The sequence below is a fragment of the Mastacembelus armatus genome, chromosome 4 (assembly GCF_900324485.2).
Source record: "Mastacembelus armatus chromosome 4, fMasArm1.2, whole genome shotgun sequence".
Classification (NCBI taxonomy): domain Eukaryota; kingdom Metazoa; phylum Chordata; class Actinopteri; order Synbranchiformes; family Mastacembelidae; genus Mastacembelus; species Mastacembelus armatus.
In genome coordinates this window covers 21,382,662-21,410,550 of record NC_046636.1, presented here as the reverse complement: position 1 = coordinate 21,410,550, position 27,889 = coordinate 21,382,662, and the positions used below count along the sequence as shown (strand labels likewise).

At 42.7% G+C, this 27,889-nt stretch overlaps 1 protein-coding gene across 2 annotated transcripts; it reads left to right on the top strand.

The window, feature by feature from the left end:
* Positions 1 to 27,550, top strand: plpp3 (phospholipid phosphatase 3). 2 transcript variants are annotated; one of them, XM_026305379.2, is made up of 7 exons: positions 1 to 609; positions 13,420 to 13,574; positions 16,498 to 16,590; positions 16,740 to 16,927; positions 17,024 to 17,081; positions 20,865 to 21,041; positions 25,502 to 27,550. In XM_026305379.2, the coding sequence occupies exons 1-7, from the start codon at positions 471 to 473 to the stop codon at positions 25,628 to 25,630; spliced, it is 939 nt and encodes a 312-aa protein (XP_026161164.1). In that variant the 5' UTR covers positions 1 to 470; the 3' UTR covers positions 25,631 to 27,550. The 2 variants fall into 2 exon arrangements, with proteins under 2 accessions (XP_026161164.1, XP_026161163.1); XM_026305378.2 differs by lacking the exon at positions 13,420 to 13,574 and adding an exon at positions 13,975 to 14,132 and having other exon boundaries at positions 6 to 609.
* The last annotated feature ends 339 nt before the right edge of the window (positions 27,551 to 27,889 follow it).

Sequence of the window (27,889 nt, the reverse complement as noted above, 5' to 3'; positions counted from 1 at the left end):
CATGCAGGGGGATGGAGGCGATTAAACGTCGTTAACAGGGGGAAGAGGGCTGAGCCTTGAAGCTGCTGGGGGAACTTGGAGCGAGCAGGGGGAGGAGGAGAAGAACGATTGATATAACAACAGCGGCTGTCTATGCGCAGCGCAATTCTCACTCCAAGTCTTTGAACCAAGACAGATAAAGGGGAGCGGGCTTTCCATTCATTACGCGCGTAGGCAACTTTCTCTTTCTTCAGTCCTTGGCGCGGCTCCGTTCACCAAATTAAACTCATACAGTTTTTTAGTTTATTTAAAAAAAAAACTGAAATACGAGACAACGATAGATCAGCAGCTCTGTAACTTTACGAGACCTCAGAGTGGGCAAGACTGTTCCCCCGTGTAGTTGCGTGACATTTCTGTGAGAGGCTGAAAGTTTCTTCACCCAACTGTTACCGCGCGGTGTGGGATCTTGAGCTGAAACGGGGACTTCTCAAATGCAAACGTACATGTATGAGAAAGCAATGGCCCAAGAGACAAGGAACGGAGGAACCTCTACGTTAAATAACAACAACGGTGTTGACAACAGCAAGAAGAAACTGCTAATAGCGCTCGACATCTGCTGTCTTCTACTTGGTAAGTTTCTACACAACTTTGTTTACGTTCCTCTCTGTTGTAAACTGAATTGGGTACTTTTTTTTATCTGACATTTACACAAAAAATCAGAGTAATAAATTGATTAAAATGGCTTCTAATGGTTGGTCATAAAAGACTTGTTTTCAAAGTGTTGCCAGATATCTGTTACCCCAAGGCAACTTAATCTGCAGCATCCTCTTATCATCCAGCCCCAACACGCCAGTTGTGGAAGCGCTGAACAAAACACTGACCACGCTTAACGTTTCAGCCTTTCGCACTGTTAAAAACTATCTGGTTTCAAGGTATGTTGTTGTTGATGATACCTCTGAATCATGTCATCATGGCTACACAATAAACCACAATTAGAAAATGAATAGATGGATAATAAAGCAGTTTGTAAGTCTTGACATCCTGGTAGATTGGCCAGCACATGTACAGTTGCTCTCAGTTTCTGTCATCACATATTGATCATTTCAAAGTCCATAGAGCATCACTGGGGAGTTTCAGCTGGTGCCTCTGCTGCCTGCAAACACGCCTGGGGCATAAATGTTTTGAAGTGTTGTAACCTGCCCTTTTACTGCCCTTTAAATAGCCAGTGACACCCCTACTGTGCCCCCATGACCTTGTTCATCTGACCCTAAACCTCCAGAGGTGCCAGTCCAGCTGGAGCTGTCCCCACACAGAGATGACACATGACTGAAGTCAAAATCAAAGTGTAATTAAGATATTGATTCATAGCTGATCAAACTGTCATTGAAGTTGAGGCGATGCTCTTGGCCTGTCCTAGTCTGATTCGCTCCAGCAGGCAGCTTGTTTGTTATGGAGAGTTTTGTGTGTGTGTGTGTGTGTGTGCGCGTGTGTGTGTGTGTGTGCTGGTCCAAACTTGTTATTCTGCAAGCATCCCATCCAGATTCAGTGCGTTGTGTTTATGTGTGTTTGCTTTGAAAGCTGGTTTGTTTTTGGCTGATGTCACTGTAGCCCAGTCCTTTTAGTCTCCACCTCGAGTATCCCCCCTTTCTCTTCTCTCTCCGTCTCTCCTTTCACTCTTTTAGAAAAGGATTATGGGAGTTGCGCTTAACTTCTACACATTCTCTCCCAGAACCCTGCAAATCCCTGGCCAGCTGCCCCTGATCACTTCAAATTACTTTCTCTCTTTCTAGCCCTCTTTCTCCCTCTCTGTCCAGGGGAATGCGTGGAATAATTGCTTAAGCATGTGTTGGTGGCAGGGGAATGCCTCTCCAGTCTAATACGGAGAGATGGAGAAGCAGGACTCGTGGCTGTCCAGGCATAAAAGGAGCAGGTGGGAGCCACACCGACAGCTCTGTATGGAGAAACCGAAGCATCTGCTGTAGTAATATAATATGCTGCAACAGCACACAGAAGCAAACATTTATTGCCAAGGATGTTACAAGCAGTGCAGATTAGCTCCACATTCTTGTGTGTTGTGTAGTTAAAGCCGATCTGCCTGACAGACAAAGTTTTCCAGTGGGTTTATAAAGTTTTGCTCATTAAATAACCTCAGAAGGAGATATACAGTTTCATCTTCACTCATAAAACTCTAGAGGTTCTTTGAGAGCATGTGGAGTGAATTTCCAGCACAAACAACCTCCTTCACTGGTAAAAGCGCTACAGTCAAAGACACACACACACACACACACACACACAATGCATGTAAAAACACAGATACACACAGACACAAATGGCCACAGATTCTCCTTTGTCATGCTAAACACAATCTGGCTGCCCAGTGAGGATTGGTTGGATCACTGTAGTGGTTTTGGGGTTTAGGGGGCGGAGGGACAAGGGGAGGTTAAGAGAGGGAAGGAGAAAAGAGTAAAAGAAGAGGGGTGGAGGGGTGTGGGGTTATCAGGGGGTCCTAAATGAGGAATGTGGGTGTGTAGAGGGTTCAAAAGAATGCATGATTTTGAATGGGCTTTGTTCTGTGTGTGTGTGTGTGTGTGTGTGTGTGTGTGTGTGTGTGTGTGTGTGTGTGTGTCTGTGTGTGTAAGAAAGGTAGCGTACACTACACATTTAGTTATTGCATAAATATCTCGTTACCTTTAATTAGTTCTTATCTGCCAGCTGGTGCTGCACACACCCTGACTGTAGGATCACACTTTTCTATAGGTTGTCAGTCTGCCCATCAGTCACACGCCCTCAGGCATGACTAATGATTATGTTTGCATAAAAGATACTTACGGCCATCTTTTATCACACACACCGACACCGACACGTTTGTACAAACTAAAAACAGGGTTCCTTCCTTCTTTTGGTTCTGGTAATCAAAGCTAATGATGCATTAACACAGCAGGACCAGAATAGTGATTTAAAAATACATACATACACACACACACACACACACACACACACGCACACACACAATCACCCTGCACTCTACTGCTGTTAATGTACAATTTTACCAGCTGAGCACAAGCACAATCTAATGGTTTTACTTTTGCTGGTATTCCTTTTTCCTGCACAGTGGCGTTGACTTAGCTATGCTGCAAGGAACACACATACAAACACCCTATACTTACTATAAATACACAAACTCAGCCACAGACTGCAGATTTTAATTCTCTTTTTCTGTGTCTTGCATGTGCTCATGCTGCACACTGTCTGATAGCCTGCTATCATCCACTTTGGATGTTTATTGTGAAAACACATTCTGAACCAACACCCTCTTGAACGCTCAGGAAACCGTACCTCTAAAAAAAGCCTGTCCTAAACACTAATTACGTTTTACACAATGCAAAGAGATTATGCATTGTGTGTTTGCTTGTATACATTATTGTCTGTCTGGCTTTTAATGGCATTCAACATCCGAGTTGCGGAGGCCTTTTACATGGATTGTGCAGAATTGGCTCCATTGAGTTTTAGCCCTGAAGATTTACTTTAAAAGCTCTACAAGGAGTGTTGCTATAGTGACCAACCACTCACATATACAGTACAGGAGGTTCCTTGGACCTCAAAAGTTGATCTAGGTTTACTAAAAGCCTTTTTCCACCAGCATCTCACATTTCCTGCTATCTGTTCTGATCTGAGATACAGTCAGGTGCTCACTGACTTGATTTTCCACAAGCGATAGGAAGGTTGTTATTAGTAACCAAGGGGAGTGTAACCTTTTAGCCCCTTGGATTCATTGTCCTAACTGTCCCAGGAACATTAACCCTATAAGTCTGTACCCAACTCCTGTCTGAACATTAGCTGCTATAGCATTACAGCAGACAGCCCCTCATTAAAGCTGGAAAGATTTAACCTCTACCTCTCCAGCCCACAGCCACTTCAATCCTAAACCGCTTCACAAATATTTTCCAGAATTTCTCAAATTCTTCATCTGGCTGCAGTGGCATGGTCAAAAACTCTTGATGTGACATCTGGTGTAATTTTTGGAGTGAGTGAACCAGGGGGCACGGTGTGTGTGTTTATAGTGGAGCTCAGGAAAGGGTGGGAAAACGGAAAGGTAATGTCGGTCGGAGGTAGGTGTGGTTGTGAAATGAAATCCTGTCCTTTTTATTTTTTTTTCCTCGTAGCCCATTTCCATTCTTTCCCCCCTTCCTTCCCCCTGGTCCTTTTCCACTTGAGCCAGTCTTTCCTCTTTTTAAAAGGTTTTGCATTAATGGAGTAGGTAAATGTGGTGTGTGTGTGTGTGTGTGTGTGTGTGACTATAGGTATTTACACTGCACAGTATGATTAGAAAAGTGAACTCTTAACAGCAAGTGGGAGGGCCTCACTCACAAACCCAAACACAGGCGCCCATCCAAAGCTGCTGACCTTAATCTAACAGTAAATATTCTCAGGGGTTCTGTATGAGTCTGTCTGTTTAGGGGCAGGAAGCGAACGAGAACACACATCCTCCCGACTACCCTGTTAGATATAACAGCACAAAGAGAAAGAAAGATGAGGCTAATGGGGAAAAAAAACATGCCAATATGCTTATTTTCCCATGAGGTCTTCCATTTTCATGTGTCAAAAACCTGGTTGACTGTTAAGTCATTTTGTATTGGTTGCCATTAAGTTGGATGCCACAAGCTCTCAGAGGGGGGGATGCTTATCTATTTAAAAGTACCGTGATATTGAAAATGTTTTCTATATGTTTCAGTCTCACTGTTAATGCTCATCGTCTGTTCTTCTGTTTGGCGATGCTTGTATGACATTTCCTGTACTCACTCAGAGCCACAATATTGGAGTGTTTGGCTCTGACAGTAGTTGATACATGTGTGTTTTCTGTAATACCATAAGCTCTACTTCTTTGTAGAAAACACTGGAGCAGCACCAGGAACCTGCCCTGGAGCCAGTGTATGTCTTTTGTTATCATTCACTGTAAGGGCTGAGTTGTGATGTGTGTTTCTGTTATGGCTGCAGGATAAGGCAAAGTTAGGGGTCTGTAGAAGGCGAGGAGCATCCTCTGTCAGAAAAGCACCATGTTATTATGTAGTAAGATAAAGATCATGACAACAATTATGACAATAGGGCTAAATCCTCTCCAGGAATGTATGTCATTTCAAGTGTGCATTGTTGCGTAGATGTTTATTTGTGTATGTGTTGTGCTGAAGAGTAGTGGTGGTAGTGTGGCTGCACTTGTGTGTGTAACATTTTTGGGTCATTATTGTGACATGTGGCTGGTTTCTGCTGGTGGAGGAACTAAATGACAAACCCCTGGGGTTTGTGACTACACAGGGCTATGATTAGAGGTGTGTGGGTTTGAGCGTGTGCATGTGTCCCCAGGGATTTATGAGGGAGAGGGTTTGTCCAGAACTGTCATTAGATGGACTCCCTGTCCCAAAGGGTGAAACAGTCTGTGTGTGTGTGTGTGTACACTTACGTCTGCCATGTGTGTGTATGGGTAGCATGTGTGAGGCATCTGTGGCTCGATTTATACGTGTGTGTCCCATGTGGTTCCCGTGGGCAAGCCGAAGGCGCCCAGTTGATTTATGTGACTGTTATGCTTGTACAGAAACCAGAAAAACTCATCCGTGTCAACTCTTTTTACTGTCTCCTTCCTGGCAAATAATTAAATCGCACAATAAAACAAAGACAAGGCATGAAAACAGGTTGTAGTTTACACTTTAACAGCAGTAGTGTAGCAAAGCCTCTGTCTCTCCTGCTTCTCTCCATGCTCTCATCTTTGATTATATCCCTCTCAGGTAAACACCCTCAACCTGCTTATTTAAATCATTTTAGACTACTGTGCAAGACACTAGAATAAACATTTGCTTCATTATTGCATCTTTTTGAGTGTGTGATTGTGTTTTCAGTAAGTGGAACTCTGTGTGTGAGCATTGAGCCTGAAAAGCTATCAACACTGCTGTGAGCCCTTTAATGTAAATGAGAGCAGAGGCAGCAGATGAGCCTATACAACAGTGCTTCTTCACAGCCAACAGACTCGAGAGCTGGAGGCCTCCCCGTCTTCTCTGTGTCCTTGCCAGTGCCTCCTCCCTGCTGTTACACAGGCCCCTCTGTCTGTCACTTTCTCTTACTACATTTTCCACTACAATCCTCTGTATTTGTATGTGTGTGCACATGCTGTTCGCAACCAGGCATGGGGGTTGGGGATCAGGGAGATTTCACAGTTTGACTGAGAACAATACCCTTTTTGATGCATCTCATTGCTCTTTGTTTCAGTAACGAGGACAGATAGGCCGGTGGCAGACAGGAGGAGGATGAAATGGAGGGAAAACAAGAAGTGAATGAGGCTGAGATGAGAGAGTTGGAGAGACCATCCTCACCAGGCACTCAAGGCTGCTTGATTATCTGTCAGTAGTTTATGACTGTAGCTGTTTTCAGCTGTATTGTTGACTGCATTGTGGACTGTCGTGCTTATCTGTTTGGATGTGGCCAGAGCTGTGTAGTAATCAGCTCAGCATCTTTATTGGTGCAGGCTTTATCTGTGCTCCAGCCATTGAGCCCTATCCTGTTTACATACAGAGAAAAGGCCTGGCTGAAGAGGCACCCCGCAATACTAGAAAACAACCTGAAGAATATTCACACCATAGCTCCAATTTAACACCTATTGTCTTCAGATAAATGTGGTTCATGAGGTGTGCAGAGGTGAGCTGGATATTAAAGAAGATAAAGGGAAGGAGTGCAAGACAATGTGGAAAGTAACGTGAGGGAGGAGAGCACTATTCTGACAGCGGCATCAAGTTACAAAGAGTCCACAGCCCTCTTCCCCACAGCCAGGCTTTTGTCCCAGGGGGCAATAATGCCATTATGGCAACAACAAAGAAACACCCAGCCAGCCAGCTAACCAGCCAGCCATATAGCCTGGCGTGGCCCCTGGGCACTGCTCAAGTTTCCCTGCAGCTGTGCGTTCATCCTCCTCCTTCAACTGACAGTGCAGCCAAGAATTAGGAATGTCTTGATGAGATGTAACCGATCTTTTTAAAACAAGATTATAAATATCTTCTCTCCTCCTCAACCTGCTAATATGGACCAGAGTTCATTTCCAGAAAATAGTGTCAAATCCAGAGGCAGGAGAGGCTGCCCTCGCAGGTGCCTGCTGTCAGGAGTCCCCTAGAGAATGTCCCAACAGATGCCTGTGTGTAAAAAGGCATTTATTCCTGTGAATAAAATCTCTCTGAGTAAGCACATGCTTCAACCAGCGGCCCCCCGGTTGCATTCACACACAGGGGGAAAAAGGACAGGGATTCACTCTGTGCACCACTCTGCTGACCTCAGCCACTCCTGTGTGTCTATGAGTGTGTGTCTCTGTGTTTGTGTATTTATGTTTTGTACATGTGTGAGACACATCAGCAGCCTGATATGTGGAGCCAAACATCTGTATCTGTATATGTACATATGTGCATGTCCATACATCTCTTTATGAACGCGTGTTTACTAAACAGTGATTATGCATTTGGATAAAGCCTGGGTGGTTTTTATAGACCTGAGTTTGTTTATTTGGTTCGTGAGAGGATTTTTAAAGCCCTTTGTGGTCAGCAACTTAAAATGTTTGAGAAAGGCTTTGCTAAAGTTGTGCCAGTGGAACCACAGTAATCCACTTTAACACCCATATAGCCACGGACACACACACACAGCACTCACACATATAATCGGCATTGTTTCTGCGACATTTGTGCCCTGCTATTGTATGCTGTAGTAGAGCTGTGTCACATCTCTCACCTTTGGCCTTTAGCCCTGTAGCTACTTCCAAGGTTTGTCATGAACCTCAGCTAACCTATCCAGCTTATTCCCAAATGTCTGGGAGGCCACACATTCTCCGCCTTCTGGCTCTAGTGACCTAAAGATAAAACTAAGTGTGTGGGCTTAAAGCTCTCTGTAGTGTTGGATATGTGACAAATTTCATAACATCCAAGGCATCTTGCTTGGCATTTGAAATCCCTGAGGTCATGACAATGTTTTACTTGAATGGTAATGGGTATCTGTCATATGTATATAATGTGTACACATGCACAGACGGATAGATTGATAGATTGATAGATTGATAGATAGATTGATAGATTGATAGATTGATAGATAGATACTTATTTGGATTTTAGCTTCTTAAGATATTCCCTACAGTTTCTCCATAGAAACTCCATAATGCTTCCTGCTCACCTGCCTGTGTTTTGGCAAAAACAAGTCGACCTGGCACTGACTCACTAATTCTCTCTTAATTTGCTTATCAGATACACACACACACACACACACACACACACATGCTTTCACTGCTCGCAAAAACAATACTAATCTTTCTCACACAAACACACATACATCCCCCTGACGTTGCACACACGTGTATATCATGAAGAAGAGGGCATTTATCCATATTAATCCATTAAAGTTTCCTGCTAATGTAAATGAAGTGAACAGCTGCATTCTCGTCAGTGCCTCTCCCTTTATATACACACAGTCACACGCATATTAAATAACTACACCACAATATCTATACCTACTTTCTTTTGTGATACAGGCAACTTTATGGTATCATTAAGCATTGCAGGTTATGTTGCACGGTGTATGTAGATATCACAACATGAATGCTAGAGGTTTGTCAAGTAAAGACAAGTAAACAACACAAGTAAGTGTAATCGATCTGAGGTGTCATAACAATACAGGGTGTTGCAAATAGCACTGTGACAAACAGAGAGTATCATTTTTGTCTTGTTTGTATTTTGTCAGAAATCCCAGAACTGAGTGGGATATCTTAAAATTGTCTGTTTTTGTCTAAGAGTCTGAAACCAGAGTCCTGATGTACAACTTAATAACTGTAAATGAAGCCAATTCTCAAATCTTTTTGCTGCTTTTAATTAGTGTCTGAAATTTTTACTTGATAATCAAAATTATTTCAGCACAAATCACACACTTTTTTTCCTAAAAAAGAAAATTATTTAGCGACAAAAGCCAAAGTTTTTAAATGTCAAATGGTTTTAAACAATCATTTCAAGTCCTTCCCCAGAACGGGGAAAAACATTGCAGCCCTGATCCTGGCTGAATGGAGCTGCAAATTCCCTAAGAGCAGAGCAGCGAGGCAAATCACAGAAGACAAGAAGGCAAAGTTTGATTGATTGACTGGCAAATCGAGACCCCCTCATCCTCCACCCTATCCAACGTTTTTCTTAATTGTTCTCTCACTCTCTCTGTCCACTCTTTCTCAGTATGAATCACATGGTGTGTTTGAGAGACAGGAGGAGGAAATCCTTCATTAGTCCAGACCACAATACGTCTTCCCCTGCCCGGCCCCGCCTCCCATTCACCTCTTACGCTCAGTGCTGTCACCCCGGCTCACTCACTATAATCACGATATCTTTCTATTTCTGCTCGTGAAAGCCATGAAAGTCCATTAAAATGTCAATAGGGTGGCCAGAATCATGAGAGCAGGAGAACAGGGGAAACTTGCCACTATTGGCAGACACACAGGTGTTGCTCTACAGAGAAATTAATGTCAAGGGGAATTAACCTTTTGAGCAGCACAGAGCTTTAGTTGGCATAAGATTAGCTATTGTTTCCTGTTCTGGCAAGTACAGTCTGTCTTAAGATGAGAGAAAATAAATGAACATTGCTGATCCTTTTCCAGCAGGACAGAAGAACTTTGGACTGAATAATGGCCACTGTTGAAATACACTAAGATGTAAATCCTAACATGTAGTGCAAAAAGCAAACATTTTTTCTTGTATACTTATATAGGAAGTGTAAAAATCAGGCTCCTGGTTGTTACTGCTAATCTAAATGCTCACTTACTATGCCAAATTTAACTCCAAAGCCAATCAAAGGGTGCCAGCTGAGAATCTCACTAACACAAGCATGTATACACGCACAGAACGTCAGCTTAAAGTGGACAAGCAAATCCACACACACACACACACACACACATATTTAAGCACATGTGAATATAATATTGTGCAGTGATTTCTAGCAAGCAGTGGAGCATGGACACGTGAGTGGATTCACAGATGGAAAATGGACACACACACACATACACACCCGCGCGCACACACACAGACACACGGACAAAGGACTTGCGGTGACCTCTGTCTATAAACACTGATTCAACCAGCCAAAGAACTGCTCCTCTATCTGACCTGTGGTAAGTAGTCTTTAGTGGTCTACAGTGGTTCTCCTCATAGCCTGAAAGAGAGAAGTGCATGACAGGATCTGATAAGACAAATAGAACTGTTCCCAAACTCGCCAAGCCACCCACTTCGGAAATGTGTTTTTTTTTTTTTCTCTTTCTGCTTTTGCCATATTTTCTGGCCCTCCCTTATCCTTACTCTTTCTCTTTTTTACCCTTGGATGGTTTTTAGGCCCCACAATGAAAGCAGCTCATTGGCTTCAGAGTTCATAAGGCTCATTGGCTCTAAAAGTGCAGAACTTCTCTGGCAGGGCAAAAAACAAAGGGCGAAAAGCCTGGAATATCTAAAAAATGTACATTTGGTTTCCATGATGTCAGTAATAGAAGTCAGGTAAGACTGCAAAAAGCAAAGATCGTTCCATATTTTCAGTGCGGATTTGTGAGTTTCGGGCATTACTGAATGTTTCTGACCTCATGACAGGGCTTGTAAAATAGTTGTTTTTTAATTCACTAATGCACCACAGGCCTTTGCCAGCAGCCCAGCCCACCTCTTTTTTCTCCCTTTTTTGTTTATATCTCTGCCTCTGTTGACACTCCCCCATCTCTCTCTTCCTCACTCTTTGGGACATCAGGCCCTGTGAAGGTCACACGTCTCTTTATCCCACTGCCATAAAAGAGGTCATATTTCTTCATGCTGCTGTTTGAGGATACGACTCAGATGGGCCATAGTGTTGGTGCTGCAGGGTGTTTTATTTTGAGCTCAGAGCTTCATGGATTGACGGTGGTATGAGGAGAATGCCCACATGCCAGGCTGTTTTCAGTAGATGGCATGGGCAGGCAGCACAAAACAGCTTGGCATCTCAAGGCTGGGCAGCATGCTGACAGAGAGGCTTTCATAAACTCTGAAAAGATGTGTTGAGGGGCTCAGTTCCTCACTCACTTTTTCCTGGTCATTCAGCTGGTCAACTTTTAAATTTCCCATGGCGTTCTCTGATCAGTTTAGCCTTTAAGCACTGGTTTGTGTGTGTGTATGTGTGTGTGTGTGTGTGTGTGTGTGTTTCCCATGTCTGTTAAGCCCATGACCTCCTTTCACTTCTCCTCATTAGCATGTGAATTCCCCCCTCCACAAGTAGGTTACAGTGGAGGGATAGAGAGAGAAGGAAAGAGAACGAGAAAATGAAAAGAAAGAGCAGAGGCTGACATGAGAGAAAGCATGATCTGATTTTTGGAATTTTTTCCCCCCGGTGTCTGTTTACCCAACAAACCTTAGTTTGTGCATGGGATTAATGGAGATCCTAATGTGTTTAAGATATTAAAGTGTGGCCCGGTTCACTGGGGCAAAGACTTCACACGACTTTCACCCGGAAATGGAGATCTGTACCAGGATCCACCTGTCTGAGGTCTCACCCAAAGCTAACTCTACTTCTTGTGTGGACAGATTGGGTCCCAGACACCATATCAAAGCCTGACTTGGCCGTGTGTGAGCCCACCGGCAGTCTGTTGAACCCTGATGCCGCACCGTTTGCACAGGTGTGTGCCACAGAAACCATCCCATCTGCTGCCCCTTGTCAACAAGGAGAGAAAATCTGCTTTTTTACATGGAAACTTCAAAACAACTGTAAAATGCTTAGTCACTTTATGTCATTTTGTGACTTGTTATATTCAGAGAAGAAGAACAGCATGCCAGTGAAATTATCAAGAGTTCATTCAACAGTCTTGCCTCAAGTTAATTTTAGAATCTGCTCTGAAGCTTCAGATCCTATAAATTTAACCTTGACACCAAATGGGCTGACAATTGTTATAACTTATGAAAATACAGCTGTTTAAATTTTCTGAGCACTTAAATTGAACTGTTTGATCTCTAAATACATTACTTTTTCTATTTAGCCAGATTAGTGTGGGCATTTGCTAAACATATAGTTACCGATCTGAGTAGAGCCTGAAAACTGTGAGTCTCACAGGCAGAAAGTGTGTTTTGAGGGTTTTAGGAATGTTCAAGTTCACACAACTGGTGAGTGGTATGTTTTGCAGGACAGACTAGTAACATGATCTCCCTCTCCCATCACTGGTGAGACGACAGCCGCGGTTCTTAGCCGCACTAGGAACATTCATGAGTACATCTCTGACTTTGGCCCAATAACCAGAGGAACCACATGCGGGAATACTTTCTGTGCAGTCTGACATTGAATGTATACGTTGGTGTGTCTGTGTGTTTGTCTTCAGGACGCCTTCGTGTCTTGAGCTCCCTCTATTTATGAGCTACTATGATTGTGCATACACACGCCAAACATGCTCTCATGTGAAAAATGTTCCAGAGTTGGGTCAGCTTAGTTTTGTTTTCTTGGTGTTCACATGTTTTAAATTCCCTCAAGGAATACTTCAAAGGTTCCTGCCAGATTTTGCACGCCTGTATTTGTATTCGTTTGATATGGAGATATATATTTTTTTCTTTCAGACATATTGTGTGGTTAAAGAAGCAAACATCTGAATTCATTTGTTCAATGGACATGGTAGCACAGTCTCAAACCTTGTGCATTTTACAAGGTGGTTAAGGGAATTGTTTCCCCAAATGTCTGCGGTCTTTCTTCCAGGGTTAGATGAGAAGATTAACACCCCTCCCTCTCTGTTCGGTGAACATGAAGCCATTACACGCACCCAGTTATCTTACTTTAGTGTAGACTTCACCGTTAGCTTTGGTCTGTCCAGAGATAACAAAAAAAAATCCATTTATAAACACCTTTAAAGCGCAGTAATTCATTTGTTCCATCTCATTTGTTTATTCTTTACAAAGCAAGAAATCAAATCAGTAGCTCCCAGAATAATGTTCACTTTACAACTTGTTTCTGTCAAAAAAAAAAGAAGACCTCAAATGGCACCCTGTTCCTCTGCAGTCTGCAACATTAAAGTCCTTACAATGTATTGACATAGTCCACATGTTAGTGTGTTTTGTCTTTTGTCTACAATAATGGAGCCCTAGCACTGAATGTCAGTGCGTATTTGCTTTGTCAGGAGGGGGTGATGCTAAAGGATGAACGTCAGTCATCATTAGCCTGGTGTCACACTGTCAACAGGAGCAGCAGGAGAGGGTTTGCTCAGCAAACGACCTGTTTATTGTCAGCATGAGCTCACAGACACACACACGCACACACACCTGTGAAGGTTTTTGTTTGTTAATGTGTGTTTTAATGTGATATTGTTTCCTCAGCTTACAGGTAAGTGAAGTTAGCTATCCGGCCTATGTATGTGTCTGTGTGGGTGTGTTCATGCATCATTTATATGTGTGTGTGTGTGTATAGTTATGCTGCCCAGCCTGGTTCTACACCGTTCCTCTATACGTCCATACCAGAGGGGTCTCTACTGCAGTGACTCCAGTCTGAACTATCCCTACAAGAACAGCACCGTCCCCTCCTCAGTGCTCACTTCTGTTGGGTTGACACTGCCCCTGGTGTCTGTAAGTCCCCCCACACAAAGAGCACTTGGCTGTGGGGAACAGTAAAGGCAGAAATAGGGAGGGCTTGTGGTTCATGGAGGTGGCAGTAAAGGAGTGACACCACTATATTAGAGCTAATGAAGATCAGAAAAGTTGATATAATGTTACTTTTAAGTTAGAGTTACATCTGGATTTGAAAATTTGTCGCTCCTTTCCTCTGCTGCCCATACATGACATCCTTAAGCCTCACCCACTTATGCCTAATCCCATGATCCCCTGCTGCCAGCATGCTCCTTGTGCACCCCCCTGTTCTCTTCTGTTTATATCTGTGTCACTGACCTGGTGCTTTTATGCTCTTTCTTCTCTCCCTCTTCCTGCTTTTTTCTCTTTTGGCTCCCTTCTTTCCTTGTGTCTTTTGTAGCTAGCCTGCCTTTCCTGATCATTGAGACTAGCACCATAAAGCCGTACCAGCGGGGATTTTACTGTTCGGACGAGTCCATCCGCTACCCCCGAAAAGAGGGAGACACCATTAGTGATGCCGTGCTTTGTGGTGTTGGCATTCTTATTGCCATCTTCTCTGTAAGTCGACCTTTACACCTCCCTTTTGTTTGCTGCTCATACTCAAATGTACAGGTACTTTTAACTCTGAGATACATCATATCCCAAAGGTTAACATAACCCCTTAATTTAAAGGTTTGAGTGATATCTAAAGTGTTCTAAAATTTTCCATTCTTTTACTATAAATATGATTTCCCCCCTCCCCCCCATTCTACATTTTCTTCATCATACCTTATTCTTTCTTATCTGCTATGAGTCACCCCAGCCATTTGTATTTGAGGGTTTTTTGTTTTATTACTTCACTAAGTGAAACAGTAGTAGTGAGAACTGCCACCGCAGTGACATTAGGAAGTGTGTCTTTGTGTGTATGTGTACTGACACATGCATGCCAAACACCACAGAGGTTTTTTTTGTTTTTTTTTTTTAAACGAGATCCTGGTCCACTCTCATGGCCCCCATTCGTATCCCTGCATAGAGACTCTGCCCTCTGTCCCCTACACATTCCTTGTGATGAATGTGTCAGTGCTCTCTCCCATGTCTACAGTGCCCCACTGATAGCCTGTGGCGTCTCAGCAGTTGGCAGCAGTATGAAGTTGTCATTCCCATGACTTGACTCCTTCACCAAAGAGGAAAGTGTTCTGCCAGCAGATTAGAGGGGTCAGAGTTAGTGGAAACCTGTTGTAATGACTTGTGGTGGGGTATGTCAATTAATGCCATGTGGTCAGGCTAGATGATCTTTACAGCTTCCAGACTCTTTGTGGCACAACCCACTCATAAGTTCTCAGAGTGAGACTGCTGTCTCCTTACCATCAGCTTGGTGGGCACACACATGCTGTACCAGCTCAGCTCTTCTGCTTATTGGAACCAGGAGACTGTGCTTGTGTTAGTTAGTTCGCTCATATTCACGTGTGGGCAAAGCTGCCGTGTCTCACACAGCTGTGTTCCATTAGTGGCGTCTACGACTGCCGTGCTGCCACCAGTCCTTTAAAGCATGTGTATGCACATGCTCACCCACACAGGAGCACACACACACGCACACACACACACACACACACATATGTTCACTGGTGGCAGATTCCAGTTTGGCGTCTTGTTCATCTCCACTGCAAGGGCGATCCCTATGGACTCGCTTTTCAGGCATACCCATGTTTGACAGGCCTTTTTTTCACTTTTAATAGCATACATGTTGAGAAGTCAAAAAAAAAAAACATCAGGCATCTACTGAATCCACCAGCCTGTGATTGAAGATGCATGTTGTATCTACGACAGGAGGAATAAGGATGTGGAGAAGTGGAGGAAAGACTTCAGTGCAAATGGTGACAACCCAAATAAACTTCTCTGGCCTGCATCCACCTCCTGTGGTTCTAATCTTTATATTAGATCAGGACAATTCATTGACAAGAGCAGACACATAAACTAATACACCAGCGTGTTTGTTTCATCTGGCTCTGAGCCTGTCATCTGACTACCCAACAAGCAGGATGGGATGTGTTTTTTCAACTCTAACAATACAGTACATACAAAAACTAGTAAGGCTCTCTTTCAAAGCACAAAGTGTCTGGTGACTTTGAGATAGATGGGAATGGAGCTTGGGTGAGAAAGTAGGCTGAAGAGTGACGTCTTGTGTGTAGGAAGGAAAGAGATGTGGTTAGTGGTGCAGAGCTAACAGTCTGTCAGTCTGCCACCCCAGGTGGCAGAGGTATGATTGACATCTCTGTGCCTCCAGGGCTGGCTTGGTATAAACGCCCTCAGTGTGGATGAGGTCTTTTGATGGGGCCCAGCACTGCTTAAAACCATTTGGCTATAATACCACAGGAGTCAAAGTTAATTTAAGCATTGTAAAAATATATATATATACTCCTCATATTAAAGACAGGTCAGTCATGATTTAGATATTGACTTTGAGTTATTAAAGTTTTCAGATGTTCTTTAACCCCTTGTTTCCCCACTGTTTCATATATCCATCATATCCCCCCATAAAAGGCTCTGTCCCATCATTTAGTAGACATTCACCACTCCTCACTAATCCCATATTATGTCTATAAACTGCCTGAGGGAAAGGCAGGCCATGCTCATTCTGGGTTTTATTTGTGTTCATCTCACTCATTCTGAATCTCCTGTGCGTCCTTTGCACATCCTCTCTCCTCCACCTGTGTGACTTCTCCCTGGAATTCTATTAGATTGCCTGCATGATACACACTCAAACAGTATAATTCAATTTGATTTCCCTGCATGATATGCACCTATGCATTACTATTGTGCATGGATCTGAACTCACTGTACTGTATGATTCAGCAGCATCACATTGCTAAAATTTAAGACTTGAGCTCTTTCTCATATTTGTGATCACGGTTTATCTCAAAATCTCTTAAATCTTCTGTTTTAGATTGCAATTGGTGAATGCTTCAGGATTCACCAGCTACATGAGGGAACCAAGTCTTTTGTTGGAAATCCTTATGTCGCAGCTCTCTACAAACAGGTCAGGCTTCCATCAAAGTGCTATCATTCATGATCACATTATTTGAACAGCAAATTGGAATGGGAAGGGCTGGTGCTTTTATGGACAATTGTAGGTCGGTTGTGGACAGTGAAATTGATGTCCAATCATTCATGTCTGTTATCTTGCAGATGGGTGTGTTTCTTTTTGGCTGTGCCGTCAGTCAGTCATTCACTGACATTGCCAAGGTGTCAGTGGGTCGTATGAGACCCCACTTTTTAGATGTATGTAGGCCAGATTTCTCCACCATCAACTGTTCACTGGGCTACATCACCAACTATACCTGCACTGGTGACGAGAGCAGTGTACAAGAGGCCAGGTTTGTGTAAACACTAGTACATACACAATACAGTATATGTAATATTTAAAACACTACTTTTTAAAAACTGACTAATGGTAATATTTCTCTCTGCAGGAAATCCTTCTTCTCAGGACATGCCTCTTTTTCAATGTATACCATGCTGTACCTGGCTGTAAGTAACTATTAAACACTCTTGTCACACATGGTGCAACACACACAGAAACACACAAGCCACAGAAACAGTTTATCTTTTGAATATGGAGTCATGGAAATAAGGTTGGTCTTTAGTTTTGGGACTCACTCGCTCTGCTCGTGTCACTGTTTCCAAAGAGTTTTATTCTTCTTTCTATTCCTCGGAGAGATGGATGGATGCACTCTGCCTGTTTTTTTGGGGGTTTTTTTGTTAGAGCAGCTGCGTGTGAACTTCCTCTCCTCTCTCATTTCTGTCCCACCCTTTACTCCACCTGTTGTGGGGCTTAGCACTTTAGAGCCATTTTATCCTTCTGACAGTCACACACAGACAATCACAAGCTCATAACTCCCCAGTCTTCTCCACCCCCACGTCCTCTGTTTACGCACCACAAGTTTTCATGTCAGGTCAAGAGAAGGATGAGAGGAGAAGAGAAGCTTGTTTAGGGTCTGGCTGGTCAGGGCTTTGTTACAAGGTGGTTTTGCTTCTCACACTGGACTAACAGTTGAGATTCTGGTGCATTGGAGTGTGTTGTCATGCAGTGAGAGTTGCTGCTGATATTCCTCAGCCTCTGGGAGAATCTACAGCTGTACTCTGGTCAGACCGAAGGAAAGTGATGAAAAAAATCAAGGGAAAGGCAGAGAAAGAATGGAGATGTGCTGCATCCAGACCACAGTGTGACACACTAGTCAGAGTCCAGCTGTGGTGAGCTCAGGACTATAGCCAGAGGAGGCTGGTGCAAACATACAGAGAGAGGAGAGCAGAATGAGTGGATGAGAGGAGGAATAGTTTGTAGTTGATGTTTTGGAATACAACCTCAGCATGGAACAGAGCCCACAGTGCAGGCAATCCCAGTGGAAAAGGGAATCTGTGGCTTTTTTTGTCTTTGCCAGCAGTCATGTGACATTATGTTTTCACATTCAGAGAACTGCCTGCTATATTAAGCTTTCGGAAAATAAATATTCCTGTGTTTTTTTTCATGAACAAATGTTATTGACAATGAAAACCCAAATTAAAATCACCAGAACTCAGGAACAGATCGTGATTCTGAAAGTTTTGTCCGTGAGAGGATTTTCCACAAGCACAGACAAATGTCTTTCTTGAGGTTTTCCTCTCGACCTTGGCCACTGTTTCTGCTTTCTTCTTGCTCACTAGTGTAAAAGTGTCATTTCCACCATGTGGCTGTCACCTTGTCCTTCATCCCACATCATCACCGCCACCAGTCATCTACACTATAATTCTGAATCACTTCCTTTCCTGAGCATGCCCCAGTACTGCTTCTTTGACTAATGTGGTTTGAGCTAAGACTTTAACAGTTTGGTAGCTTTCATAGATGGCACACAGCTATCTGGCACAGACCACATGGCACGCTTTGCAGCTATACCGCAGCGTGTGCTCAGACTTGCCTTTTACCTTACAACACATCTATGAACACAAATTTCACTTGTAAGCAGCTGAGCTTCAGGCTCTGCAGGATATTCATCTTACAGAACCTACTATGATTTTGGCAGATGGCATATTGCTGATTGATTAAAACAGCTCTGTGATGTAAATGGTCATAGTCGCAGCGACGCAGTGTGGTGTAAAGCAGCAGAGTGGAAATGAACGGGGGCCGACATGTAAAACAAGCCGTTGTTCTCATTCTTGCTTTCTCACTTTGTTGTGTTTGTGTATTTTACTTATTAACACTGACACTGAGTCAGACTGAAAGTCACTGGAATGACCTGGATTCCTTTAGAAACCACAAAACTTTATGTCACTCTTGTCTCCCTCTGTCATATGATACTGCTGGGACTCCTTTTGTTGTTTTCATTGTTGTTTTTCTTAAATCTAACTATTGAAGACACACAGGATGGAGAACGACTTAAGTCAGAAAGACAGATGCTTCAGCATCGCACAGTGAGATTTTAGAAGGTCATCAACCTTTTCCATTGCTTATCATGAATTTGCTTCTGCTGAATCAGGGTTGGATGAGTTATTTGGGTTTGCTCACTGTCCTCGAGTTAGATATGGCCAAGCTGATTGACGGGTCATTGTAACTGCTTGTTATGTCTAAGGTCAAATGCTCATTTTTACGCCATCAAATTTCACTTGAGAGATTTAGTTCATGGCTGTGGGACGCCAGACAAAAGTACTTATCAGAAGTCCTTGCCTGCTACCTGAGAACCACACAGCGGAAGGCTGAAGTCTAAACATCCCTGCCAGGGAGGAGAGAACAAGACTGGAATAGATGGGAGGGATCACTTCCTCTGGTTCCGTAAGGAAAACAACAATGATAATGTGTCATAGAGGAAGTGCAATGAAGCTTTATGTCCACAAGTAGAGGGTTTTTAGTGGATGAGGGTTGATGGGAGGTGCTAGGGCTGTCTGTAGGTATTGTTAGCCTGGCTGATTATATGACACATGTCTGGATTTTTGGGCTGGGTAGACCTTGGCAGAGCCTGGTCCTTCAAGGCCCTCTGTCTCTGGGTGTGAGAGACAGGATGTTAAGGGTATGAGTGGTGCAGAATCACAGGATGTCTGAGGATCCTGGGCTGATTTTACCGCTGTGTATAGATAAAAAAAAAAAAAATTAAGACTGTGCTTGTATTTGCACTTGTACAAATGACTGAACGTGACCTTGGACCTAGTTGTTCCTGTTTTGGTTCTTTTCAGTTTTTATCATGACCCAGAAAATAGTCTTTGGCTGCGAGCGGATCTGGGGGTGCATCCGCTTTGCCCTCTATTTACTCAAATAGAGGGTAGAGTTCATTCCAGCAAAGTGTTTGAACATGCATGGCAGGGCATGGGTATGTGTGTATGGGAGTGTATTCCAGTGGCTGTCTGTGGTCCTGCTGTTTTTACAGCTGGGACGTTGAACCATGAATCAGTCATCTCCGGCTCTCAGGCAGTCGAGTATGTTGTGGAAAAGAATATGTGTTTCTCTCTGACTGTGGCAAACCTGACCACTTCAATTCAGTGTAGACCACTCAGACATAATAATAATACACACAAACACACTGCAGGTGCAGGGTTAAAAAGGCAATATAAGCTACAGTACTGTGCAAAATGTTTAGGCACTAAAAATAAGTAGAGCATATTTTTAAAATAAATTACATAAATAGTTCATTTGTCAGTTGACTTTAGTCAAAGTGCAATAACGGGAACCAAACCTAAATCTATTCAGTATTTGCATCTCTCCCCTTTCCCCTTAAACCAACAGCACTTCTCTCTGGTTTGACCTGGACACAGTTTCTCCTAGTACCTAGCACCTTGGAGAAGCTGCTGCAGGTCTTCTGTAGATTCAGGCTGTTCCAGTGTTTCTGTCTCTTCATGTGATCCCAGACTGACTCCACACTGCTGAGATCAGAGCTCTGTGGGGGTCAGACCATCTGCTGCAGGACTCTTGCTTCTTCCTGCCTCTGAAAATAGTTCTTCATGAACTCTAGTTGGTTGTTGATGGGCTTGTTGTCCTGCACAATGAACCTGGGATCAATCAGACGTTATGGTGTTGTCTGATAAGAATCTAAAACATCTGAAAGCTTTGCACAGTACTGTATGTCAAACTTATGAGACTTTTATGAAAATTTCCAGCCAAGTGTGTGTTAGAGTTAAATTCATTGCTGGAAAGATAGGGGTGTGATAACAGCACTGATGTGAATTACATGTTTTCCATCGTATACACACAATTTGTATGTCACAGCAATAACTACACATATGAGCTTCTCTTGTATGAAAAATTCACATTATATTTTTATCTTCCTCCTCTCCCTCTTTTTTTTTCAGTTTTATTTCCAGTCCAGGTTTACATGGCGCGGTGCTCGTCTCCTCCGCCCACTGCTCCAGTTCACACTGTTGATGATGGCCTTTTACACCGGTCTATCGCGTGTCTCTGACCACAAACACCACCCGACTGACGTCCTGGCAGGCTTTGTGCAAGGAGCCCTGGTGGCATACTGCATAGTAAGTGCACACATGACATGTAGAGAACACAATACATGGAAATTGGCTAAAAATGCACAAAATATCCCATAATTACACACAGGCAGACCTGCAATTGAAACCTTTTCTGTAATTGACCGTTGAAGATCCTACAGATGGACCAACCTTCAAATAAGGTTTTCATCCACGTAGCTCTCTTTTTTCTCGCTCTGCTTTTGATGAAAAGGGGAAAAGAAGCAGGCAGTGAAGTGAGGAGAATCTGATTCCCTTTAATGAATAACACATTGCTTGGAGCCATAGCCCCAGTTCAGGAATGTTTGCGTATGTGTGTGTGTGTGTGTGGGGGGGGGGGGGGGGGGGGGGGGGGGGGGGTTGTATGTGACTGTGTGTTAGTGCCAATGCATATTCTGCAAACCTTCTCCACTACTTTTGTGACATATAGTCACATCAGTTGCCAGATGATTTTCGTAACCCTCATCATTACACTAAGCTAGATGGAGCCAAGGAAAATTGAATATGGGTTGAGAGGAAAACAGAGAGTGTAAAAAATGAGTATGAGAGAGAGGATTAGCTTGTGAAACAGGAATGAGATTGTTAATTATTTGGGTTATGTTTTATTTGGTTGGTCTGGCTTTGTCAGCTCAACTTTGATGCCTCTGGCAGACGTATGGAAAGACATCCAAATCCAAATCATTAACATGAAAAGGATTAGATTCATAAAAGTCAACAAGCTCTAGTAGTGCCACCTAGACGGACCTTGGCACTGTTAAAATGCATGCACACACACACACACACACACACACACACACACACACACACACACACACACACACACACACACACACACACACACACAAGCATACACAGAGCCCAGGGACCCTGAATGCCAGGATTGTTAACAGATAAAAAATGAACCATGAGTAGAAATCAAGGATTGACAGTAGACTGTAGTGCTCTGGGAAAATGAGTGCTCCTGCAGATATTTGTCTGAAGATCCCAGACGACATCAGCTTTGACAAGTAAAGCAAAAATAAATGTTTTCACAAATTTGCTTAACGTATGACCCCTGAATGAGTAGACCTGGCAGAACGAGAGAAGGGAGGGAAGTGACAGCAAAGCCTTGTCTACATCTTGGCTTGAGATGAGCGTGGGTCTTATCCAACTCAACTATTCCACAACCCTCACAGAGAAAGATTATCACACATAGACACAGTGTTTAAATCCACACATGCACATAACACACATATAGAGTCAAACCCCTGCCGATCAAGGCATGAGGTTAGTTTTACAATCCTTGACGCCTCTTCTGATTTGCTCAGTCTCAGTAGAAGCACACATCTGTGAGTACTTTAGCTCGACTGTTTCAGCTTCTCAATAGGCAGCAGAGCAGAAAGGACCTGACAGGAGAAGAGTGGAAAGACAGAGGAGGGAGAAAAGCCTTAGACAAACCAGCAAAAAAAGTACTAAAAAGTGTGAACATCTTTAGATCTTAACAAGTGTACATGTTCACTCATTATTCCTTTGAATATCCGATTTAAGTTCACACTTTAAAATAATGTCAGTGGGAATATTTTCCTCCATTGTTCAGTGTGTTGAACGTCTCTCCTAAATCTTTTTATACACCATGATTGCTTAACATCTTAATATCTTTGATTTGTCTTTGAAGTTTTTGTGGAGGAGGCTTGGGGCGTGTAGTACACATGGTCCCAGCAGTCTCAGAAAATGTTTTCAAGGAGCAGAAACTATTGATATACAAGGGCCCCATGGAGTCTTGGTAATGTGGCATGTGTACATGCATGAAAATAGCAGTTTCCAAAACCTGACAGAACATTTGTTGTAGATGTCATGGTCAGATTTGAATAACAAAAAAACACAATGGAGGAACTAGTGGATTTGCACGTGAGTCCCAAGTGCGAGACTGTGAACATTTTGTTCTGAATTTCACATAATGAATAATAGGCCCTCGTAGAAACGTGTCTTTCTTTCCAAATACATTTCAGTAATTGCTGTCTGTAGAGCAGTTTTTTTGTTCCATGACTTTATTGTGTTACTTATTCCAGGTTTCCCCAGGTTGCAGTTACCTCTTCAGTCCCAGTGTACCCCATTGAGTGCCAGTAAATGAACAGTACAAGCTCTGGCCAATTATAGACACAATCACATGTTATGACAAATATGACTATCTTGCCTTAGTTGTAAAAAAAAAAAACTGCTGCTTTAAATCGTCCTCTCATGTCTGATGATGGATTGTGTCTGTGCTGCAGAATTTTTTGAAGAATACATATATGAATGTCTCCAGACTAAATTTGTCTGTGACCCACAATCTGAAGTGGTCTTATCTGTCCTACCTGGCACTTCTATCAGACAGCGACCTACTTTTCAACATGTGTTGTAATGAAGGTCATGAGGAGTGAATCCAGCAGGATGCAGCTGTCAGAGCGAAAGCTGGGGCTTTGTTTTTTTGTGTTTTGAGGTTCATTGCCACAGTAGACAGGAGTGTGGTCAGGCATTAAAGGACAAGGATTCAAGAGCATGGTAGCTTGCTCTCCAGAGAACATTATGTTCATAGTGAGGGTCTCATATAATGAAACAGTGTCTCTGTGGTCAGTGAACTTGTGTAGAAGAAGGAAGTCAACTTTATCAGTCCACACACACAACTTGTCTAAATTTGGAAGTCTATGTTTGCACTTCACCAGTTAGCACATACTGTATATCAAATATGTATAAATACAGTATATTTATATAGAAGTAACACAAAAACTAAGCCTTTCTACAAACCTTTTATAAACCTTACCCACACACACAAAAAAAAAATGTATGTGTGTGTGTGTGTCTGTCTGTCTGTCTATATATATATATATATATAAGGTTTGCACAAAAAAGTTTGGTTTCGGTGTTATTTTTCTGCTGAGTCTGCATCATTCAAATTCAACACAATAGCACAATAGGTTTGGAAACTTTGTGTGTGCGCTTGCATTTCGAACACACAGGAAGTGGTGAGCTCATGATAAGCGTTCAGAGCTTCAGAGTCTTTCAGAGCTGACATGGCGACAAGGTCTGATTGTGATTGGACGCAAAGCATCCTGATGGGAAACAAGCCAGGAATGTTTCACATGAAGACTTTCATAGAGAAATGACTCATATCCATCTACACTCCCCTAATTATATTGATTATAGTTCTTTCTATATATGACCCATTGAAGACAAAACATACATTAATGACTATACAGACAAAAAGCTCCTTTTAAAGCATGAAAGCAACTCTGTGGTACAGAGGTATCTCTCTATGTGTGATGTCATCTATCAGTCAAAGGTCACCAATAAAGATTGTTTCATGGCCAGAAATGTCAAGCTGTAATAGAAGAGAATGTCTGTGTTGAGTCCACTATTCAGTCCAGACAATATTTCCTATATAAATAGACCACTGACTGTATGCTGACCATTTTTCCTGGAAGACAACAAAAGATGAACAGTGAACTGCCCATCAGTGTGAGTTTTCCCACAAGGATGTTCCTATATGACAGCACAGTGTATTTTCCCAGCATAGTTTCCTTGTGTGAAAGTTATCCTTATTGTTGTGTTGTGGTGCACAACAACTTCTGTTTCACTGGGGTCATTGTTATATGCAGCTTCTCCGCTCAGTCCTCCCACTTACCTTCTTGGCGCAGGCCCTCGGCTCGCCCTAATCTGCCAGAACAAAAGGAAAAGCTGTTGTACTTGTAAATTATATCTGTGTGTCAGTGTGCTAGTCCACAACTAATGCCACTGGTGCTCATGAGTAACCCCTGACCCCCTCCTCTGTAAGAGGAAAACGATAACCCACTGTTCCTGTCTGCTCCTGCCCACTTTGCTGTGTGACATATGATGTCATAGTGATCATTCATTCATTGGTGCCAGCCAGACTGACCTCATAGTTGATGTCAATGGGAATTCACATCATTTCATCAAAGATTAGGCAGTGTTCACTAAATTGATTGTCATTATAGTGTGAGCTATACTAAGATCACTTCCTTCAGACAGATTACTCAGCGTTACTAATTTGGGATTGTGCAGTGCGACAGAGGGAGCTGACTGGTAGTTTTGCATCATGGCATTAAAACGTATTAAAGTCTTCTCACCAGCTCACAGCTCCCCTGCAGAAACAAGAACATTGTTGACATTAGCCCTGTCCAGACCTGCTATGTTTGCAGGCTGCTTCTGGCACTATGTTTCGGGATCTCTGACGTGGCAGCAGCCTGCCAACAGTGAAGCTGAGCTTTAACATGCCGTATACACATTCGAGCAGGCCTTCCCCTATTCTTGTGCATTTACTTTCAAAATTAATTACACAACTGACTGTGCTTTAACTCACTGTGACTAGAACTGTTTTGTCTTTTTCTTCACATCTTGTCATGATTTTCCACCTGTGTCATCACTTTGCTCTGTCTGTGTGTGTGTGTGTGTGTGTGTGTGTGTGTGTGTGTGTGTGTGTGTGTGTCCACCAGGTGTTTTACGTGTCAGACCTGTTCAAGCCCAGGGTGAAGCCGGCCACACCCCCACCCTCCCCAATCAAGAAGGAGCTGCTTCCTTCGTCTGACATCATTGAGAGGAACAACCACCACAACATGGTGTGAGAGAGGCCGCATCCCTTTCCTGTGACTGAGGAGCCAATCACAGCGCTGCTCACCTCCCATCGGACAGTAGAATGTAGCGACGAGAGACTGTAGCTGCTTCTTAAATAGCATCCTCATCCTTTTCAAATGGCCGCCAAGGCACTTTGTGGACTAGGGTGTCAGATTTGAGATTTGCACAGCAGAGTCCACTCTCACTATCCAGACTTATTATTTGCTATTACATTAACTACTTATCAACATTTGAGCCCAGTGTTTTGAGCACAAACAAAGGAATTGGAAGCTAAAAAGCAAAATTAATTTAGAAAATGAATTTAGAATTTGCTGACTTGACAGACAGAGCTCAAGGTGTGGAGGTTTGATGGACGTGTAACTGCACAGAAGGAAACTACTTGCGAAGAAAAGGGACTACATGGAAAAAAAAGACAAAACCCCTGCCTAGGGAGAGAGGGATGTCCAGAGATTTCCTCTCCAAACACTCTGTGGCCTTGGAACGGCGTAGGACAAAAAACTTCTGTAGCTATGGGAAGGATACTACTGCGATAGCTAGCAGCAAAGAAATATTAACAGTATAGAAAAATATAACGTATAGCACTGTTTTTAAGTTTGTTGTCCATTATCACCACTTGCTGCCTGAGATGTCTAACTGGAAAAAAACTTGATCAAGCTGACATCAATGAGACAGAAATATTTACTCAGACGAAGTTGCCCAAGACTGATGTGGTTGTTTCACATTTAGCCACAACTTCTATTAGAGAAGCCCTTTATAACAGATTTTAGAGCAGTGATCTAAGTGTCTTTCAAAACATAAAACACAGAAAAGTCCCCCAGCTGTATATATGTCTGTCTCCAGATTGCCAGCCAGCAAATCAAGCTTTTTATAGTTGACTGTCAGAGCAGCCCAAAACCGGGATGTTGCATTTTGTGAGAGTTAGTTAGCTGTATTGAAGGGGGGGGGGGGGGGTCATTTCTGTGGAAGGAGGGACGCAGATTTCACAGCCTCACAGCACCTGTGTAAGTGGCATGGCTGCGCCATGGCACTGTCTGGTGGTGGGGCCATCTGTTTGGCTTCCTAAACAGGAAGGAGAATGGGTGGGCAGAGTGAGGGGCTGTGGTCTGTAACTGTGGAGAGCGGGTGATGACTTACAGCTAAGCTGGCACATTATTTTGGGATGATTTGGGCTCTTTCTGCTGGCAGGGAGGGACTCTCACCCACCCAATCACTCATTGGCAATGGATGTTTGTCTCTCAGTGTGTGTGTGTGTGTGTGTCCTGTACACTCTTCTGTTTATGTGGATACACTTGTACAACTTGTGTGTGAATATGTGTACATATGTATGAGCGCTGTGCCCCTCTTGATAAATTGTGTGTGACAAATGAAACACAAACTGTCAGCTGTGCCAAGTGTGTGTATATGTGTGTGTGTGTGTGTGTGTCAAAAAGCAAGAGAACAGGTGAACATTATGAAAACTGTGGATCTAATATTTTTATTCTCTGCTAAGGAGCATCTTTAACTGTGTATGTTCATAGCTTGTCCCGTATAATTACTAACAGTTGTGCAGAACCAGATACAGACGCCCTTTTTATTTACAGCCTACTCAGATATCTTCCTCCAACAATACACTCCGCCATGTTGCACATCTTTCTCATCGTCCGTCCTATCATTTCACAAAGCCGTTTTCACTCTCTTTTTATAAATATATAAATGATATATAGATCAACTAAATTTATTTGTTTAACATGTTTAGATATATCCACTATGATTACAGACCTGTGTTCTTTACAAAATGCTGCTTTAAAAGCATCAATTGACAGATTTTTGTATCTAGATGACTAAACTATTGTAGAGTGTAATAGTTATGTTTTTAATATGTATTCAAAATAAAAATACACCCACAATTGTATTAAAATTCAAAAATAGTATTTTTGTATTGTCTGTTTTTTGTACAAAAGAAATAGTAGCAATGCTGTTTTTTTCTGCTAAATGTACTTATCTCTAATACATGTGCTTTTAAATAAAAAGCTCATCATGAACGCAACTTTGGTTTGTCTTGACAAAGTATGGTCTCTGTCTCTGGGTTTTATTAACTAAGATTTAAATGCAGGACTTCAATTGAAGATTTTTAGTATTGTGACTTTACTATTTCTACATACATGCTCAAAGAGAAACACTGTGAACGGCCTTTTCTGCTTCTTCCCATGGCTGTAGTTCTTGTCAAAAATATCACATGAAATATGGGTGTAAAAACAAACACATAGAAG

What these genes read in the sequence shown, in the direction of transcription:
- plpp3 (XM_026305378.2), top strand. Translation starts at nt 471, where the DNA reads ATGCAAACGTACATGTATGAGAAAGCAATGGCCCAAGAGACAAGGAAC. An exon ending in TTCTTATTGCCATCTTCTCT is followed by an intron (nt 14,133 to 16,497) that starts GTAAGTCGACCT and finishes CTTCTGTTTTAG; the next exon opens with ATTGCAATTGGTGAATGCTT. An exon ending in ATACCATGCTGTACCTGGCT is followed by an intron (nt 17,082 to 20,864) that starts GTAAGTAACTAT and finishes TTTTTTTTTCAG; the next exon opens with TTTTATTTCCAGTCCAGGTT.